General features: G+C 38.6%; 1 protein-coding gene across 1 annotated transcript in view; it reads left to right on the forward strand.

Moving 5' to 3' along the window:
* The window catches only part of srgap3 (SLIT-ROBO Rho GTPase activating protein 3), a gene marked incomplete at its 3' end in the record, with an annotated part of 58,036 nt that overhangs the window by 30,164 nt on the left and 7,909 nt on the right, over nucleotides 1-19,963 (forward strand). The window contains 7 exon segments of the mRNA XM_014009040.1: nucleotides 5,130-5,192; nucleotides 8,350-8,535; nucleotides 10,361-10,489; nucleotides 16,106-16,327; nucleotides 16,442-16,543; nucleotides 17,092-17,289; nucleotides 18,028-18,112. Of these exon segments, the coding sequence (XP_013864494.1) occupies nucleotides 5,130-5,192; nucleotides 8,350-8,535; nucleotides 10,361-10,489; nucleotides 16,106-16,327; nucleotides 16,442-16,543; nucleotides 17,092-17,289; nucleotides 18,028-18,112 (985 nt within the window).

The raw sequence follows: 19,963 nt of genomic DNA on the forward strand, positions 1-19,963 counted from the left end.
ATAATCACTAATGACAATAATAAAAAACATGTCTAATCATTGCAGACAAAGACCTTGTTTTATTATTTTTACCTTMTAAAAAGCTGTTTATATCTCCATGGTCGCGGGTCACCACAGAGGCAGCCGTCATCTTGCACCATCATGTTGTCTATGAAGGCTCATGAAGGACAAACTGCGGTGGCGGCGTCAAAAACGGTTTTAGTTGTAATACTRTAAATGTAATATTTGTTGTCTGTCATTGTAGCTGGGATAATTTTACTTATTAAAGCTCATAATCTTACCACTTGAAACATCACTAGCCCTGAAGCTGCTGGTAGACATCGTGGTTGACACCTGAGAGACACCGTAGCAACTCCTTTGTGTTTGGAAGCCGGGGTGGGGACCAGGGAGGATGATTCAACCACTCAACCAGTAGGTGTCGCTGAAAACAACAAATCCTACACACTGTGCCTTTAATACTTCCTAACTTTCCACAAAACCCAATATCAAAAGTCTCAAACAGTTTCTAAGCATGTAAACATAATATTGTGGTTAAGTAGAATTTAAAAGTTTCTATAAAATGGAGGCAAATTTCTAACTGTTCATTTTGCTCTCTGTGAGTTTAGATCGTATCTCAGTGGATTTGTGTTGACATCAGTATCCATATTGTCACATTATGTCAGAAATACTTTTGCTTTAAAGATGACGTTCAACATTGCTGTCATGTCCAACTTGGTCTTTTTGATTAATTCAGCTCGACCTTAGAATAAAAACTGATGGTTTGGTGGTCTGAAGTTGGTAAACTACCTGACTGCTTCACGGTCTACAGAGCATTAAACATGGTTTGGGGGGAAACTAAAGCTGAGACCCCACTTGGCCCTGGATTCTGCTTCCCCTGAGCAACATCTGGCTGCWTGTCAGCACATAGCAGGGATAACTGAGGTCTAATTCAAACACCAGAACCCTGTTTTCACCTTGCAGGCTTTCCTGTAGGTGAGGCTCCGCTCAGAGACTTTACAGGTTTCCACAGTGGAGACTTTTCCCAGAACTAAAAATGGTGAAAATACTCCAGGTACTTTCTACCCCGAGGTGACTTTTTTTAAAAGATTTGAAAGCATGAATGAATGATTCTGCTTTCGATTCAGCTGACAGACAAGCAGAAGGCAACAGATACTTTATTTAGAATAGTGCTTTAAAATGAATTGAATAAGATAAGAGAAGAGAAAACGGTTAAGAAAACTGCTGCGCAAAAGTTATAAAAATCAATCATACATCTTATAGCTTATGAAATGATTTATTTTTTGAATGGTTTGTTCAGTGTGTGATCATTCAAAATGTAGTGGACTTAAAGACCAAATATGGGGATGATATTTTCTCTACTTTTTAAAGATTTATTTTGCAGCTGAGAGGTTAATCATAGCRTTTAAAACAGCAAGATGGAAAATTAAATCAAATAATTATGTTATGTGTGGGAAGTGTAACTGTATATAGGTCATTAAATTCTGCTGTTTAATCCAAAATGTCTCACCGGGTAGACATTTTTTAAATGTAAAATCTCATATATTACTCTTTAGGGCTGTAACAATAAGACATCCAGCTCTTGTGGTGTGTTGCATCAGTTTGGGTGAACCCCCCTGCTCCCCCTATAAGCCTCTGCAGTGCATGCTGCAGTCTGTCTCACCTCAGAGCCACTCATGCATACAGATGCTGCTCACCAGCTGCTGGAGCCCTCGGAGGATGAATCCTATTTAGTGYATTCAGTCTAACGCTTGTGTGAGCAAGACACAGTGCCTCCATTTCTGATAAAAACACTGCAAAAAAGCAACAAACCATCTTTATATTACAAAGACTTCTGTATTTCCCTGATGTGTTTCATACCACAAGTTAAAAAAAGATCATATTAAGTCAAGGTTGTTGCTTTATGAATGCTCACGACATCCTAACTTGGGCAAAATAAGGCCTGAGGGCAGGAAGAGAACCTTGAACCATCTCTGTGTTTTTTATGCTCTCATATGAAAACTGAACAACTTATAAATTAAAGGCTTAGCATTCCTTAAACAAATGTACATCACCTGCCACCTTTTATGCCAGAGTTAATGCTAAGATCATTTTAGGACTGAGTTAGATATGTTTTTGTGTTTGCTAATGATGATTAGCTGTGGTAATTATTTTTAATTGGATTGACTCCTAAAGTTCATCAGTTGTAGATGCACATCCAGTGATTATTTCCTGAGATTTTCGTTAAAATGCATCCAACGCTTCACAAGATATTTTTCCAACAGCCTAACGAATCTTGACAAGTAATGCCAAAGCTTTAAGCAAAGATGTTGCACATTGTGTACACACCTGACATTTGTGATGTCAATGACTCTCAGCTTCTTCCACATCAAATCTGAGCTGAATAGCTGTAAAACTGTTTTTAGGAGTTTTAGGCCTTTTTGTGTGGCGGCCTTCATGAATTAGGTTGACACCWAAGTCAGTGAGTTGTAGCTGTGCAGGTAATGATTACTTTCTGAGACTTTCACTAAAATCTATTCAGCGGTTCTTCAGATGTTTTGCTAACAGGCAGACAAAGGTGAAAACTTTATCACCTTTTTTTGCCTTTGTTGCCAGGCAGTGAACTTAACTGAAAACTCATTGAGCACATAAATCCAAGACTTTCAGATTTAAGATGTTCCAAATTAATCATATTGGAAGAACGAGACTAACAAATTTTACTTTTAGTATCTTTTAACCAAGAGCTAAATAAATCTAAATATTTAGCCACATGTGTCAGTTTAGGCTGTATGTTTGATACACCAGGGGAGTTTTGTTGTTTTCATGCAGATATTTGTTGTTTGAGGACAAAATGTCTCATATCCCTGCACTAATTTGATGAATAGGTTAACCTCTGACTCAGCAGGTTCARGTTTGGTCAGGCCCAGTTACTGAAGCCTAACAGGGTGTGAACAGGAAGGTTAACTTTCATCTACCTTTAAATTTCTCAGAACTGTCGGTGGATGTGGTTTGTTTCGGGGTGGGTGTGCWTGTAGTACTCACATCACCAAACAATACATTTGGTTTCACAATGGTGCTGTGGGTTATGCCTCTCATGTGGCAACTACAACAACAACAAGCAAGTTTCCTGAAGACATTTGGTTATTTTTACTTTTTTAATAAAATGATTTTTAAAACGAGTTAATTAAAACAGAAATCTAACAGAAAATATTACCGAGTTTATGTGTGACGTCATCAAAACACAGAACCTCCAGAGTGAGCAGCACAGATGACTCAGCTTTTACAAAAGACGTGTTAAGAAACACGAGTCCCTAAAGCAGGTTAGTGAATCAAACTCAGTTATTAGAAAATTTAAATACAGTCAGATAAACAGGAAATGCTGTATGTATTTGCATCGTACGTGTGTTAAAGATTAAATCATAAACTCTTGGATTCACGTTAGCCATCAAGCTGACATATCCTGTTTTTGTTTGTGCATTTCCACAGCTTGATGTTCAAATACAGCCTTTTATACACACGTATTCAGTTTTTTTCTCTTCACACATTGCCTTCAGTGCTTGGTAAACCTAAAGGCTCTGTCACACTATAACGTTTTAAACAACTTATGCCAACTTATGAAAGGTTTGTCCAATACTAAAGATGTCTAAGCTGAGCATGGAATTTTTAAAAAATCTACTGGAAGCCTCTTTTGGACCTATATATACTGTAATGCTAACAATTAGATCAAATGCATAGCTGTTACCAGTAAAATAGTCATGACAAACTTTTCCTAAGTTGGCATAAGTTGTCTAAAATGTTATAGGGCCTTTAACACTCCTAACTTGTGGAGATACTCCTAAATGTGAAAGTAAAATATGTAAAAGAGACTAACTTGTTAGTGTCAGTGTATTTGGATCGGTGGTGTGGACGTCACAGGGATAAAGGATTAGTTTTGGGACCACAGTTATTCAGCTTGTACATCRATGACCTTTTTCTGTTGTGTGACCACCGTATGTAGACGACACCGTCATATAAAAGACTGAGGCTGCAAGGAGCAGAGGTCACAAAGACCAAGAGAGGATGTGTGGGTGAGGTTAGAGGGAATGAAGGCAGTTGGAAAGAGGGCAGAGGACAAAATAAGCTATGAAGACTTTTCTGTTTTCTGTTTTTTCCCCAAGTTGAACTTCTTAAACAACCACTGCTGTCCTGATTTTTAACTGKCCTTATTATATGAATGTTTTAAAGTAGTTGTGCAGATGAGGTGGTAAAGTCTGTGATGAGCTTTGGTAAGTGTGACTGGATTTAGAGAGTAACTGGTTCCAACTGCTTTTATTTTTAATCACRTTGATGTTTTCTAGTATTTTGTATGGACTTTGTGTTTTCTGCCAAGGATAATAGATGGAAAATAGCCAGTGGTTAAATCTGACACATTGTATTTTTTATTTCATAAGACTAATATTTTGAATGCATGGTCTCTTTTTAAAGAAAATGAAACTGCCATCATGTAACATCTAACACATTTCCAATGTTCTGCTAGCTTTGTAATCATGATGGATASAGTACGTGTCTATTGTAGGGCTGCAGGACACAGTATATCAAAACTTCATCATCGYGATAACAGCCTGTGCAATAGACATAAAAATGCATAAAGTGCAATAAGTGGTTGGCTCAAAAGTTTGCATTTATGGGTTTTGTCACTCAGACGGAAGCTTRGAGTATTTCACCAATCAAAAGGAGCCCTTCATGTATTTGGCCAGTTAGATAGATCTCTTAATATTTTTTTAAAATTCATGTTAGAATGGAAATGTTTTTCTTTTTTTTTTTGCTCTGAACCCAGAGCAAAAAGACATCAACACTACATACTTACATATTTGTTTATTTATCACAAGTCAYATCACCATCGCAATATTAAGGACCGTTATGGCACATTGCAGGTTTTCCTAATATTGTGCAGCCCTAGTCTATTGTTGTAAAAAAAAAAACTACAGTATTCCTGTGTTGGTGCATCAACAATCGATGTTTTGGTGGCTGTTGATTCAGTGTTTCTTTCTTTCTGTCTCGCCAAACTCAGTTGGCACAAGTTAATGAGTTTGTTCAGTCAGGTCACTGCTGACAAATATCACTGTTATATTCAACCCTTTTCTTTCTTTCTTGCTGTTTTTTTTTTTTTTCAGAGCAAAGAGATTGGGATCCAGATGCACGAGGAGCTGGTGAAGGTGACAAATGAACTCTACACTGTGAGTAATAGACTACAGCTCCTGYAGATTGATCTCTCAAACCTCATCTCATCCAAAAAAGCTATTTTTCCTCCCATTGCCATTCTTACACTTTAAGTGGTCTTTCTTTTGCTTTTTGTATCACCGATTTCATTCTCTTTTTTTCTCTTTCTTCTTGTTTGTTATGAAAAGCTCAACTTTTTAACATTTGCTTTGTATCTCATTTCCACAGATTGTTTCATTTATTGGCGTTTGGGRGATTACAGAGAACTGTTCCTTGTAAAAGTGTCCAAAGATGGTGTTCAAATTAATTGCTTTTCGCACTCAGTGTATGACGGGGGATTATTTGATTTGTTTCATACATTATTATTTTTTGCCTTTTAATTCAACYGGGCTGATGATTGGTGGTGATAAAGAGCAGCAAGAGAGTTAAGTACTTGTAAGCGATAAAAATGAACATGTTGGACAGTTTCTGGGCTATACCTCAATGTTGGAAGCCTTTTTCATTTTTTAATCWGTTTAAGATTTAAGGCTAAAGGAAAAATGTTGAAACAAGCGTGGAGTCCGGGAAATATCATCTTCAGACAGTTCAAGGATTTATATGTCAGAACATAAATAAAAAATTAAGATTGTTATTATAACTTCATCAGATAACAAAAGAAAACATTGCAGGCTTAAAAACTACATTATAAATAGCCTGGATTCCTGTAGGAGACCCCACAGATCTGACCGTATGTTRGGGATTAAAACACACAGTTCTGCTGCTGCAGTGATGCTCTCACTTCAGCTCTAACTGAGAGGAGCTTAGTGTCCAAAATGTTGGCCAAACTCCAAGCAACTTCAGCAGTCTCCTGCCCCCGGAGGTGAGACAGAAGAGATGGCAGAGCTGCCTTATATGACTTATTCTTCTGCGCAGGAYGATTAGAGTCAAAATACCAAAGGGCAGCGCTGGCAACCTTCCCTGATGGAGCCATCTGTAGGTTTGGACGTGGCAGCAGACTGTTATCAGCAGCATGTGTTAAACGCAAGTGCATGTACTGAATGTGTTAATGCCTTTAAAACCTGAACATAGTTGCTGTGGTAAACAGGGGCTTTTCTCAGACACTTGGAGTCTGTTTTCTATAATGCACCTTTATGRCTTTATCCATTCTGCTGGGGTTGTATAGGCTCAGTACTGTTTTAGTGCTGACCCCATCAAAGTGGCCCCTTAACTCTTAATTTTAGTAGCAGGGAATTCCTTTTCTACAACTCCAATTCCAAAGAAATGGGACAGATATGATTGAATATTTACTAAAACCCGGTAAAGATTACTTGTTTGAACATTAAATATCTTGTCTTTGTAGTGTATTCAATTGAATGTAGGTTGAAAAGGAGTAGCAAATCATTTTATTCTGTCCCAACTTCATTGAAATTGGGGGGTTGTATGTTACAAACAAAAGCAACAGAATCAGAAAAGAGTTGTCTGAAAGATGTTCTTTGTTTACATTTGTGATCATATATCTCAAAAACTGTTCACTTCAGCACCGTGAATTCACTTTTTACGATATTTTATCAGTGCTATCTTTCCAGAAATAAACTTGGATTTATCAGAAAAAAAATAATGTCACAGAACTTTTACATCAGCAGACAACAGAATAGGCTAAATATTTATTATATAATTATATTGAATGTGACAACTTTGAACGTTTCCATGAAAAATCTTTGTTTGCAGGATCAGAAACCACATACAGTAGCACCTTCCTCAACATGACAAAACAAACAGGGATATCCAAAGCTCACAGGATTAACCCAAAGTCAAAGTTGATGACTTTTCTCTTCATTTATTGCTTCATCTAATTTTGACATTTTTGACTKGTTWYTGGTGAACGTGCTAAAGTCCAGYTGTAATATGAATCTCTTAAAAAAAATCCGGGAACATTATTTTTTGCTCAACTATCTTTATTCTTGCAAAACTTAGAAAATACATAAACCCTTGTGAAAACCCACAAATAAAAATATTGGTGTAGATCACAACAAATAGACCTTGGTTAGTATTGAAAGTGACCAGAAATCGCTAAAATAATAGTTCAACCATKTGATGATAACAGCTCTGTGTAACGTTCTACTATAGCTGGTAGAACAATGTTGCAGTGGGCTGTAACGTGTTGTTGTTTTCAAAGGGGAGATAGAATATTGAGGATGGAGATCATTTTATCTCTCTGGCTCGGCATTAACGCCAACTCTGAAATGAGAAAAAGAGGGAAAGGTCCGTGGAGTCAGTCCCTTCTCGGTGCTGCTTTTATCAACACGACGCTGCTGAATTTTGTTTTCCACGTGTGTTCATTTCCTGCTGCGGATCAATAAACTTTCATCTCATCTCTCCGATCTTCCACCTCGTGTCTGATGTCTGCTCCTCAGCCTCATGTACGATTATTCTTTTGTCAACAACAAAAACACTGACTCTTAAAAGAGTCAGAAGGGTTTTTAAAGGGATCCCTGATTAGTTGTAACATTAGACTTTATTTAATAAACATATATTTTAACTGTAAAATAAAGACTGTAAAAATACTGTAGAATGTTCAGTTTTGATCATTTTTAAACTAAAAGTTAAAAAATATATTACACGGAGTGAGCCATTTTATTTACACACAAAGCATTCTGGGTAAATGATGACGTGGATAGGTCCTTGGTGTGAGTGAGCTAAATCCACCCTGAAGGTTAATCTTGGACAATATCTGAYGATYGRCTCTTTTAAATGAAACCAGAGAGCGTTGACAGAGAGGAGAAGGTAGAAATGACTCAGCCTGTAACTGAAAATATAGATGGAGGACAACAGAGCTGCTTCATGGAAGAAGAACCTCAGCTTAGCCTGTTAGCTTTAGCGTTATGGCGTTATCGTGGATCCATTTAATGAAATTGGGTTGTTTTGTTTGCCTCGTTTACATAATTTGTCTTCACATTTACAGTACATTTTATTCAAAATATGAAGGATATGACTTGGAAAGAATGAAAATTATCAGTTAAAATGAACAATATCAGTACTGTATTACAAGATTTTTATGTTTTTTTTAATGAAACATTAACTAAATAGATGCTTATTGCGGCAGAAACTTCATGTTAAAAAGGTGCATGTTCAATGTATTTGGATGAAGAAAGAGGGGATGTGTCTAAAAAGTCCATCTTTTGTTTTATCCCCTAGGTGATGAAAACATACCACATGTACCACACTGAGAGCATCAGTGCTGAGAGCAAACTGAAAGATGCTGAAAAGCAGGAGGAAAAGCAGTTCAGCCGATCCGGAGATCTCAACGTCAACCTGCTCCGGCATGAAGACCGCCAACCGAGACGCAGCTCTGTCCGAAAAATTGAGAAGATGAAAGAGAAGGTAAGTGGGTGTAAGACAGAAGTGTTTTTGTTTCCCTAGAATTCAGCTCCAGAGTTAGGTTTGGAAATGCCTTTGATGAGCTTTTCGACAAAGCTAAATGTCAACAAGGTACGGGTTTGCTCGGAAAGTGCGGAAAAGGAGAAACTCATAGACAGAGAGCAATAAAATGTCAGACAGTCTCAGGAGGACACTGAGGTCTGCAGCCAGATGCACTCAGAGCAATAAACCCTCTCCATCTTATGCAGATTTCTGCTTTTCTCTGCCAACCATGTCAGGCTCTTAGTCTCTGGAGCATTCTCCACTTCAGACACCACCATGCGTTTTTATATTCTGAGCTTGCTCCAGAATTTCTTCATGCAAATGAAGAAAACCCCTTATTACCTCTTACAGTTGCTGCAGAAAATCAAAAGGCTGCTTTCTTCCTTCACAGGCYGCTAACTTCAGCGGCTCCACCTGCAAATGTAGCTGCACTATTTATAATACAGCATTGCAATAGAGGTTTGGCTTTTTTTTCTTGCTGTCTTATTGCTCATTATTTTGCCAGGAAGTTGGTGTAAATTGGTTCTTTTGCACTGCAGCGTTTTAAAATTAGAAATATATAAAGCCAATCTGTGATGAGACTGAGCTGATTCTGAAGTAGATGAGGCTACTTTTGTACTACCTTATCATTGTCTCCTTTAATTCAATGTAGGGAGTTCAGGTTTTTGCACTGTAAGTACACAACATAACAATGTTAGTTATACTTATAATACATCCTTTTTTCACGAGTGTTATCAGTGACATACAGCTTGGCTACAGTATATGCAAATGGAAGAAAATCTACCCACTTAAAATTTTTGCATGTATTAAACAAAAAAACTGTTTATCATTAAGCTTTAGAGGTGCAAAATGAAAATGTTGCCTTTGGACAAGCTTCTAAACATGTTCAGTAGGCTTGGCTGGTATGATGGTATTGTGCTGTACATCTGTACTGAAATGTGGCGTCAGTATTTGAAAATGATGATGGTACATTAACCCACTGGAGCCTAGTCACATGAACTATAAATCGCTCTAGCCGGAAAGATACACCTTCTGAGACACTGTTTTGGTTTGTGACAAAAGTAGAGACTTCAAATTATACACTAACTTTTAGCTTTAACACGACCATCCTATTTGATGTGTGTTGCATCGGCAGGCAGAAGAAAACAGTAGTCTCATGGAAGAAACAGCTCAATCTGCCATCAGACTCATCCTTCCCTCAAGCCAAAAAAACCTAAATCCCCTGACCTCCTTTCTGACCGAGGCCCAAAGTTATATGACAAAAGCCAAAAAATCTACAAGAAGGAGAAAATAAAAAGACGCAAAAGTTGGATGAAGTTCAGCGKCGATGGAAAGATGGCGAGAGCGTGAGAAAGTAATTCAACACGCCGCAGACCTTTCACGCCACGCTCTGCCTCTTTCTGCCCTGCCCTGATAATACCATATACTGTATTATCTAAAGATAAGCAGTACCGCCCAACCCTACTGTTCAGACATATTAAACTCAGGGGGAACAAGCATTAGAGAACATTCACAAAATGTCAACATACTCCCTTCAATCCATCGTTCGTGAAAGTTTTGTGCTAAAATTGAAGATTTTTAACTAAATGTAAGCCTGACTGTGTCTATTACCACATCAAAGTCAAAAGTTTCCATCTCTAGAGTCTGTCTCTTCAAACTTTCCAACTATTTCCACCTGTACCTGTTTCATGACTCTAAAAACTCCCCCACTGCTGCTCCATTTTACTGCACTGATGTGAGTTTTTTTTCTCCTTCATCTGCTTTTGTCTCTTCTGTTTCTCCACAGAGGCAAGCCAAGTATTCGGAAAATAAGCTGAAATGCACCAAGGCGCGGAATGACTATTTGCTGAACCTGGCAGCAACAAATGCAGTGGTGGCGAAGTATTACATCCATGACGTGTCTGATATGATCGATGTAAGTCTGAGCGAGGAGCATGTGTTTGTTTGTGTCTCTCAGCTGGGACCTCTGATGTTGATTTAACTCCGCAGCTCTGTCACTTTCCTCACCATCTGCTCTCATTCCCTCTCAGCCTGTTCGCTGTTTGTTTTTCGAGCTGCTCCACCGGTGTCGGTAAACCTAGTTGCCACCATCTTTGCAGCATTAATTGCTGCGTAATAAATTTCAACACTGACATGCTTTTTATTAAAAATTAAGTGTTATTGCTTTGTATTTTCCACACAAGCACATTTTATTCCTGATGATTTCAAAAGATTTAAWCAGTGTTGACAAGATGAGTCGTGCTCTGCCTCTTTGTGCTTCTTTTCCTCATTCAGTTATGTTTATAGACGTTGGTTTTAGGAGTTTCTGCACGGACATACAGCTCTTTGTTGCAGCTGCCTACCTCTAGCYATCACTAGCCACATTTACATGGACTTAAGTAATCAGAATAAATGGCCAATCAGAATAAAAATGCACCATGTCAAAGCTCCAACTGGAATATTCTGATCTAATTCAGTTTAATTGGAATGAATTTGTAATCTGAATGAGAGGGGTGGTGGTTCAAATCTACAAGTGTGCTTACTGTAAATATAGTCTAAATACTGCATCTCCTTTAATTTTATTTCATATTTAATCTTAATATAATTCAAAGATAAAGTCAACTGTCTGCACTACAGCTCCTTAAATAGACTCAATTTAAAACCCATCTCCAGTTTAATATATGTTTTTGCACATGCAACTCTGTCTTCAGGAAGAAGACTTGGGTGCATTATTTGTTTTTTCAATCCAAGTTTTCCATAGTGTAGCATCCCTCTACAGTCTCAGTGAATCCAAAAAGGAAATGTTGTCATTTTATGCTTCCAGTTTACTTTATCATCATTATGCATACAGACAAAGGATTTCCTCTCTTCTAATCTTTATTTTTAGCAATTTCTGCCAAGATTAAATGTTTTCCATGACATCGTTTGAAATGTAGGTTTGAGCTTTGATGTGCTGGAGTTTTATTTTCTGCTACATAAAAGAAAGTAGGAAGTTGTGAGAACAAATAAGACTATTTTTTTGATCTAGTGTTTTTCTCATGTGTTGTTTAATATTGACTACTGTTCACTTTGTTTTGTCAGAATATATGAGTCTCTTTAATGGGGAATTATTTTCTTTAGTGCTCTGTGCTGCTGGAGTTGAAGCTGCAGAATTTGTATTTCTGCCGACAGCAAACATATTTCTGATAACATTCAAGTGTCTAAATTGTCCTCGTGTTTGTGCACRCAAAAATACATCAGCCACACTTACATACAGACTGTGGCTAAACTTGTATGGGTATATTTGGAGTGTAGTCATGCTACAAAGGCTCTAGATGTACATAAAGAATACACTTTCTGATTTTCTCCACCTCTTTTTCTTGTCAGACAGATCCTGTGTTTAGACACCTAATGGTCCATGTCTTTTAAATCCTGCAGACATTTCAAYTGTGATCCTTTTGCTGCCTTTTTCCACCACAATAAACACCAGTATTAAGCAGAAAAAGGAACTGACTCTTGTGGTTACACAAATCAGAAAAGAGTTAATCTTCCACTAGAACAGAGGTTAAAAGGGGCAATATTATGCGTTTCTCAGGCATATATTTAAGTTCTATACCTTAATTACCGGTAAGTATCTATGTCACCTTTAGTTGTTATTAAAATGCTGTTTCTTGTGTTTAAATAGAAAATAAACTCTTCTTCTCATCATTTCTAAACACCTTGAAATTTGCCTCTGTCTGTTTAAGAACCTCCTTCTGCTACTGTCCCGCCCATTTCAACACGTGGGGAGGGGGGGGTGTGCACTGTGATACGGAAGCTCAGTGTAGTTTACTTGGCATCTGAAAATACATTTCCTCAAAGGTATTTTGAATTTGAAAAGGGCTGCGCTGAGAAGTAGTATTGGGAGCTCAGCAAACAGTTTCAGTTTCACTTTTAGTGTAACCAGTTGTTTGCTTTGTTGCTGCTGAGAGCCTGCAGGAGTCACGGGCGGGTGGGCGTGGGGAGGTGTGCTCTGTGATGAGGAAGCTCAGCTTGGAGACACAGCCCAGAGGAGGAGATGGTCCCAAAAGGCGGTTCTAGTCCCAACCTGTCGTTTTTGCTTCCCTGCCTGGCTGCCTAAAAACACTGCAGGATTTCTCAAACATGCATGAATAAGTCAAAGTAAGACTCAGGGCATGATTTTGATGAGAGGATAACATTATAACATGATATAAAACTCAGAAAAGTTGATTTTACATGATATTACCCCTTTAAAAAAAGACCTAACCTCAACTTTGCCTTTAAAATAGTCTCAGAGCCTGACATGCCATTATGCCAAGTCCCCTTCACCTCCTTTGTGCCTGCTATGTACCTCCCAACAGATTACAGCTGTTTACAAGTTGAAGGCTTGTTCAAGCTCAGCTTACAGCTGATATCATGGATTTATAAATCTGACTTTTGTGATATGAGCTCCTGATTTGACTGAATGAGTGATGAACATGCTTCTGTAGAACTTGAAGACCTGCTGCAGAGCAGGAAAACGAAAACATGCGATTCAGCAGGTCTTCAGAACCTTCAGAAGATTATTAATCACTCATTCATTCAAACCAGGTGTGTCAAATCAGGGAAACATCTGGGTTGGGAACCTCTGATTTAAATGTTGACAAACACATCAAGAGCTTCTTTGAGCTTGATGAGACATTTTAATATATAATATTGACTTAGTTTTATGTTTTTTTAAGGTTTTCTCTGAAAGCCATTGATTCTTTGCCATTTATTTATAAATAATAAATCAGATAAAATGCTTTAAAGCAATGGTTCTAAACCCTGGTCCTCAAGGACTCCGTTCTCGCATGTTTTATTGTTTCCTTGATTTGACACACCTGGTTTGAATGAAGAGTGATTAACAATCTTCTGAAGACCTGCTGAACAGCAGGGAAACAAGTAAAACGTGAAGGATAGGGGTCCTTGAGGACCAGGGTTGGGAACCACTGATCTAATCAACATGTTTTACTTGTTATATTATTGATCATAGATATGAAACCAAATTGACATAAAAACTTCTAAAGCTAGCCTTTTCTTTTGTGATTATAAAAAAAAAATCAAAAATTGAATCTCAAATCTCTTTGGCTCCTTTTTTGCAGAGGGGCCGGAGAGCTGCATGTGGCCCCAGAGCCACAGGTTGCAGACCCCTTCAGTAGAATGAAATCAATCTTACCTTGATCCCAACTTGTTGTGAAAAATGTATGATTTTTTTTATTGGAGGTTACAAATACACACAAAAGATGAATTTGGGATGGGATTAATGAAACAGAAATGACCTATACCCATACAATCAAAAAACACTTGTTACCAGCACCAAACAGTGCACTCTGTTTGAAGAAGGCTTTGTTGATTTGTTTCTAAGCCAGTCTGTATTTCAGAAAACATTTAAATTTGTTAAAATTTCATCTGATAAAAGCTTGTACACACAGTCAGAAATGTCACCGTGTTTGAAAARTATGACTGTAGAAATAATCTAGTACAATACAGGAAAAATACATATAAGAACAATGTTTTGTTAATTTGTTCATTTTGCCCTGTAGAGTTGACACAGGAAACACATGAAATGTAATAAATATGTAAGAATTCAAATGTAATCAAAGCGCAGCTGTAATGAGAAAGATGAAAACATGAAAATGAGACGCCAACAGGGCTTGGATTTAAGCCTCAATCATCCGGCACTACAAGGTACTAATGCAGACACATCAATGTGTTCCTGCTTTGTTTACTTGTTGAAAACGAGGCTAATTTTCCCCCTTCAGACTTGGGTGAGTCAGATTTTGACTAAGAGGCCAATGAGGCATGTGCACAGAGAAGAGAGCCGTCTTCTGTGGTGTTTAAGAGTTTTAAAGAGGGTTTACTTAGTGATTTACGGCGCTGTCGGCTGCCCCCAGCTCCCTCTAAACTTCCTCAGTACTGTCCTCTACTTAATTAGGTTGCTTCATACAGCTCGGAGTGATAAGACTCTGTAATTATCCCTCGTGTCGTACTGTGTCAAATCCTGTAATTTTATGAGCTCCACCTCATTTTCCCCACTAACATTTAACACAACATAATCAGGCATTTAGTCAATTACAGAGACCCATAGATGTGTTCAGGTGCTCTGAATAATGTACCAGACTAAAAAAAAAAAAAGTTATCTACTTGTACATTTTTATTATTCTTTATTGAACTGATCCTGATTAAATTTAAGTGAAAATCATCAAAACCTCAGTTGTTTAACTTTCACCTTGTTGCAGTGATGAATTAGCCACACCACCATGTGGCTAACAGTGTTTGTGAGCTTGACCTGCACATTCAGAGTTTGATTTTTTCCCCACAATCTTTGAATTCTCTGCAGCTTTAAGCGACTAATCTGCGCTGGCAGTAGAACGCCTGGTGGAGATTTTTACATAGGAAGCTAAATGTTGTTTTTATAATCTGTAGTGTTTAAAATAAAGTCAGAGGAAGCACATGACGTGTAAAAAAGCTACTAAAAGGAAACGTAGTTTCCTGTGGAAGAATGTCTGCTGCAGACTTTATTGCTCAGTAACATTAAGGTGCTACTTTATCGTACCAGCGGCCACTTATGATCAGCTGCCTTTGTGAAACCTGTAATTTGCAAGCTGGGCACAAACATAAAGATTTTGTAGTTTAGTACTTACAATGATCAAGCTGTGATTTTGCGTGCTGTATGGAGTTACGTTGAAATTAATGAATGATACAGATCTAACAGTAAAACAAGAATTTTTGTGAGAAGTTCTGCATTATATTTAAAATTATGAAATTGTGAGATGGTAAAAAATGTTGATGCACTTTTATATTTGGAATTGTGTAAATGATGAAAATGTGAATGAGCTAAGCAAAATAAACTGTGAATCATTTCCTAACCTTGTTTTAGATGTGGAAGGGCCCGGCGTCATTTTGGACATATTAACTCTTTTTTATGTTTCTTTTATAAAAGTTTAATTTTTTTAATAAAAAATTTATTAAAGCAGCACGGCAGCATAGTGGTTAGCATTACTGCCTCACAGCAAGATGGCTCTGGGTTCGATCCCCAGTTCAGATCTGGGGTCTTTCCGTGTGGAGTTTGCATGTTCTCCTCGTGCTTGCGTGGGGTTTCTCCAGGTACTCCGGTTTTCCCCCACAGCACAAAAACATGTACAATAGGTTGACTTCAGGCCCAGGCCGCCCTTGAATACGAGATCTAAGATCTCAATGGGTTTTTTGCCTGGTTAAATAACGGTAAAATAAAAAATAATTGTACCATTAAATTAAATATTTCTGATTGCTATTAATTATTGTTATTAGAAAGAAAGTTTGAATCAAACAAAGCTGTCAGAGAGGTCAGAGCTTTGCAAGCATTTTGTCAGAGAATTCCTGCAGTTCAAGTTTATTTGTCATTATGCATTAAAACAATGTAAAATGCTACACATTCACAATGAAGCGCTCATCCATTACGTATACGGTACAATGTGTTTCACCAATTCCCATTTTTCTGTCTAACGTAAATATCTAATGTAAAGTGTGTTTTTTATTCTGGTTATATATCTTTTTTTCCCTCTCTCTGAAGTGCTGTGACCTGGGCTACCATGCCAGCTTGGCTCGCACCTTTAGGACCTACTTGTCTGCAGAGTACAACCTGGAGACGTCGCGCCACGAGGGACTGGATATCATTGAGAATGCAGTGGACAACCTGGACTCTCGCAGTGACAAGCACAAGATCATGGATATGCATAACCAGGTGTTCTGCCCTCCCATGCGCTTTGAATACCTGCCACACATGGGAGACGAGGTAAGAGCATCTGAACCCTTCGGCTGCTGTAAAGCTTTCTCTCGCTGCAGAAAAGCTGTTTTTATTGTGACTTTTTACATCAAAGATTGATCTTTATTTCTTCTTTCTCCTCAGGTGTGCCAGGTCAGCGCTCAGCAGCCGGTCCAGACTGAGCTCCTGATGCGCTACCACCAACTGCAGTCTCGTTTAGCAACCCTAAAGATAGAGAACGAGGAGGTTAGAATTCATGATTTATGTCTGCTCCCACTTTTTAAAAAAGCCCTCACACTTTAAAAGGACAAAATACCAAAGTGAAAGGACACATCACCATCTGCTCACGTTGCAGTTGCCCTCTGCAGGAGCTGAGAATGCTGTGAGTGCAGACTGTCACAGCGCTGTTTTATAGAAAATTGTCTGTTTTGTCAGGAAGGCGAGGCTTTGTTATAAATAGACGGCACAAAGATGTGAATAGAGGAGGTAATGGCTCTGCCTCTGTCTCTGTATTGTGTTCTGAATTATGGAGCAGCCATGCCATTACAGGGGATGACATTTATTAATCCAAAAAACCCTTCATCAGTAACATCAAAAATATGTTCTGTCTTTGCCAGAAATTCTGTTTTCTTGTAGTCTGTAAGTGTTGCTCTTTACTTACATCATGATTACATTTTGGTTTATTGTTCAAAGATAAGACTGCTTTCTAAAGAACTCAATCTGGCTCACCAGAAATTTGGATAAAACAGAAAAAAGCATGATCATTCGTCACCTTCACTTGCCTCTTTTGACAGGTGAGAAAGACCCTGGATGCCACCATGCAAACCCTACAGGACATGCTGACAGTGGAGGACTTTGACGTGTCGGACGCCTTTCAGCACAGCCGGTCTACGGAATCTATCAAGTCTGTGGCTTCGGAGTCATACATGAACAAGCTCAATGTTGCCAAGAGGAGGGCCAACCAACAAGAGACAGAAACGTTTTACTTCTCGGTACGTCAACCAGGCGGTGCCCACCCTTATCCAAATCAAAAGACAGAGTAGACAAAAATAGAATACAGAAAACTGAGGAAGACAGAATAAATGATAAACTGAACTTTTTTTTTTTTGCCAAGAAGGAAGGATCGTTTTTAGCATAATCTGGTGCGACGTACATGAATTACTGCGTTCATGAAATTATTGTCTGTGAGTTTGAGCCATTATATTTAGAATTATTTCACAGGACGTCTTCCCCTCATTTAACTCTGTTAATCTGGAGTCTTTTTGCAGTATTATTACTCAAAATTAAATCAGAAATCCAACACAACCTGTGGGGAGAGAGAAAAAAAGACCACAACTTGTGCACAAATAACTGAATAAATATAAAATGTCTATTTTTCACTGACAAAGTGCTGCAAATTTAAACATTCGTGCAGATATGACTTCAGGAAATGAATATCCCATGTCCCACTAATATTTATGCTCAAGAGCCGCTACTTCCATCAACCTCAAAATATGTGTTGGTTAAGACCCTGCACTTACTGCCCTTAAAACTATAGCTCAATATCCCTAAATTTGACTGATTTAGAGCCATTTTTGTGATTACTATGATTGATGAGGCAAACATTTACATCATAACCCACCAGGAATAAAGGTGAGGTGTAAAAACACTTTCATGCTCAGTTTGTGTTTAACTGGACTCGTATGTCCTTGAATATTAAAACTCCTTCTTGTCTTTGCCTCTCCATTTAGAAATTCAAGGAGTACCTGAATGGCAGTAACCTCATCATCAAACTGCAGGCAAAGCATGACCTATTGAAGCAGACGCTGGGTGAAGGTAAAGGGCCTTTTTTTCTTTCGGTGTGTTTCGGATGTTTTTTTTTATTATATGCACAAGTTAGTTTATTGTTCTGTGATGATAAATCACAAAGTCCAGCTCTTCAAAAACTGCTGCCTTCAGTTCTGAAGCTGTGTAGGTCTTATCACAAAATGAGGTATTAAGTCTACAAAGACATGAGACGTTTTTAAAAAGCAGACAGGGAAAAAGAGAAAATAGTGATTTTCAAAAGAATGCTATCGCTCTGAAAAGAGACTGTTTTTTCTTTGAGGTGTTCATTTTCTTTTGTGCTTATCTTTACTGGTTAGCGTGTTATCTGGTCAGCGCTTTTATTGGAGGGTTTCCATTTACAGAATTGTAGGAAAAGAAGGATTTCCTTGGGTTTTTACCTTTTCCCCGAGGGTGTCCTTGTCACATCAGCTGCGATGAACTGTTTACGCCCAATCAATCAGCTGGACCAATCCAGGGTCCGTTTCTGCAGCTGCTCCCGAGTCAGGGGGCTCACCTCATATGAGAAAACCTCACGTCGCGCCAGCTGAGGCTACATGGATCTCTCACATGATCCCTTTATTTACACGTCAAATCTAAGATTCATTATAACGTCATCTCAGGGCCTTTATCTCACCCTGGTGATTTCATCTGAGGCGAGGAAACAGTCAGCTGCATGCTGTCATCAAAATCTACTGCGGTCAAACGTCCGCGTCGGAGCGGAGCATATGGTGCCTTCAGGTACCACCCGTGTTTAATTATTCAGATGATCAATCACGGTTGAGTCGTGCTCATTAGCTGGCCGCCGTACGCTCAAATGTGGCRTGTTTGTGCATGTGCGTGGGCGGCGTCAGCGTGACAGAAGGAATGAGATGAGAGCGGTGAGGCCCACATGGCGTTTACATCTTGCTGAGATTTTTTTAATAAAAACACAATCTCAGTGTTCGGCATCAGAAAGGACGATGCAGATACAGTATATCCTTCAGAAGATTTACTGTTTCATTCAAAAAAATCACCTTAAGGAAAAATTACAGTTGACTTTCTTATCCTTTTGTTTAAAGAGATCCCCCATTAGTTGTAACATTAGATTTTATTTGATAAATATATATTTTAACTGTAAAATAAAGGCTGTAAAAATACTGTAGGATGTTTAGTTTTGTACGTTTATAAAAATATATTTTAACACGGTTGGAGCCATTTTATTTACATGCAAAGCAATCTGGGTAAATGATGATGTGGGTAGGTCCTCGGTGTGAGCGAGCTATATCCACCCTGAAGGTTAATCTTGGACAGTTCAGTATCTGATGATTGCCTTTTTCAAATGAAACCAGAGAGCGTTGACAGAGAGAAGGTAGAAATGGCTCAGCCTGTAACCGAAAATATGAATGGAGGACAACAGAGCTGCTTCATGGAAGAAGAACCCCAGCTTAGCTTGTTATGGTGCGTTCACACCGAACGCGATTCCAGCTACAAAATCGCAGCCAACGCTGAAGTTTGAAGCTTGTGCACTTTGAGGTCAGACGCAGGTCAGCTCTTGAAGCGCTGCACGGCAGAGCCTCCCCGCCCCTCCCTCCTCTGTCGGGCTCTGTTTAATGTCGGACGAGGAAGTGGCTTTGCTTTATTTACAGAGAGAAAGAGCGTGTCACGTTCATCAGATAATTAATTCATAATTAATTCACCAGATAATTCAGAGTAGAGGCTCACAGCTCGCTTTCAGGACTATTTTTCCAGTCTGATGAGTCGCTGTCACGCATTGCTGCAGATCAGGACACTGCAGGCACTCATTTCAGCTAAAGAGCTCCTCTCCGTCTGTTTCAGGTTAGTGGACATCATTCAGTAAACTGTCCCGTCGGGAAATATGTC

The sequence above is a fragment of the Austrofundulus limnaeus genome, unplaced genomic scaffold (genome assembly GCF_001266775.1).
Source record: "Austrofundulus limnaeus strain Quisiro unplaced genomic scaffold, Austrofundulus_limnaeus-1.0 Scaffold55, whole genome shotgun sequence".
Lineage (NCBI taxonomy): Eukaryota > Metazoa > Chordata > Actinopteri > Cyprinodontiformes > Rivulidae > Austrofundulus > Austrofundulus limnaeus.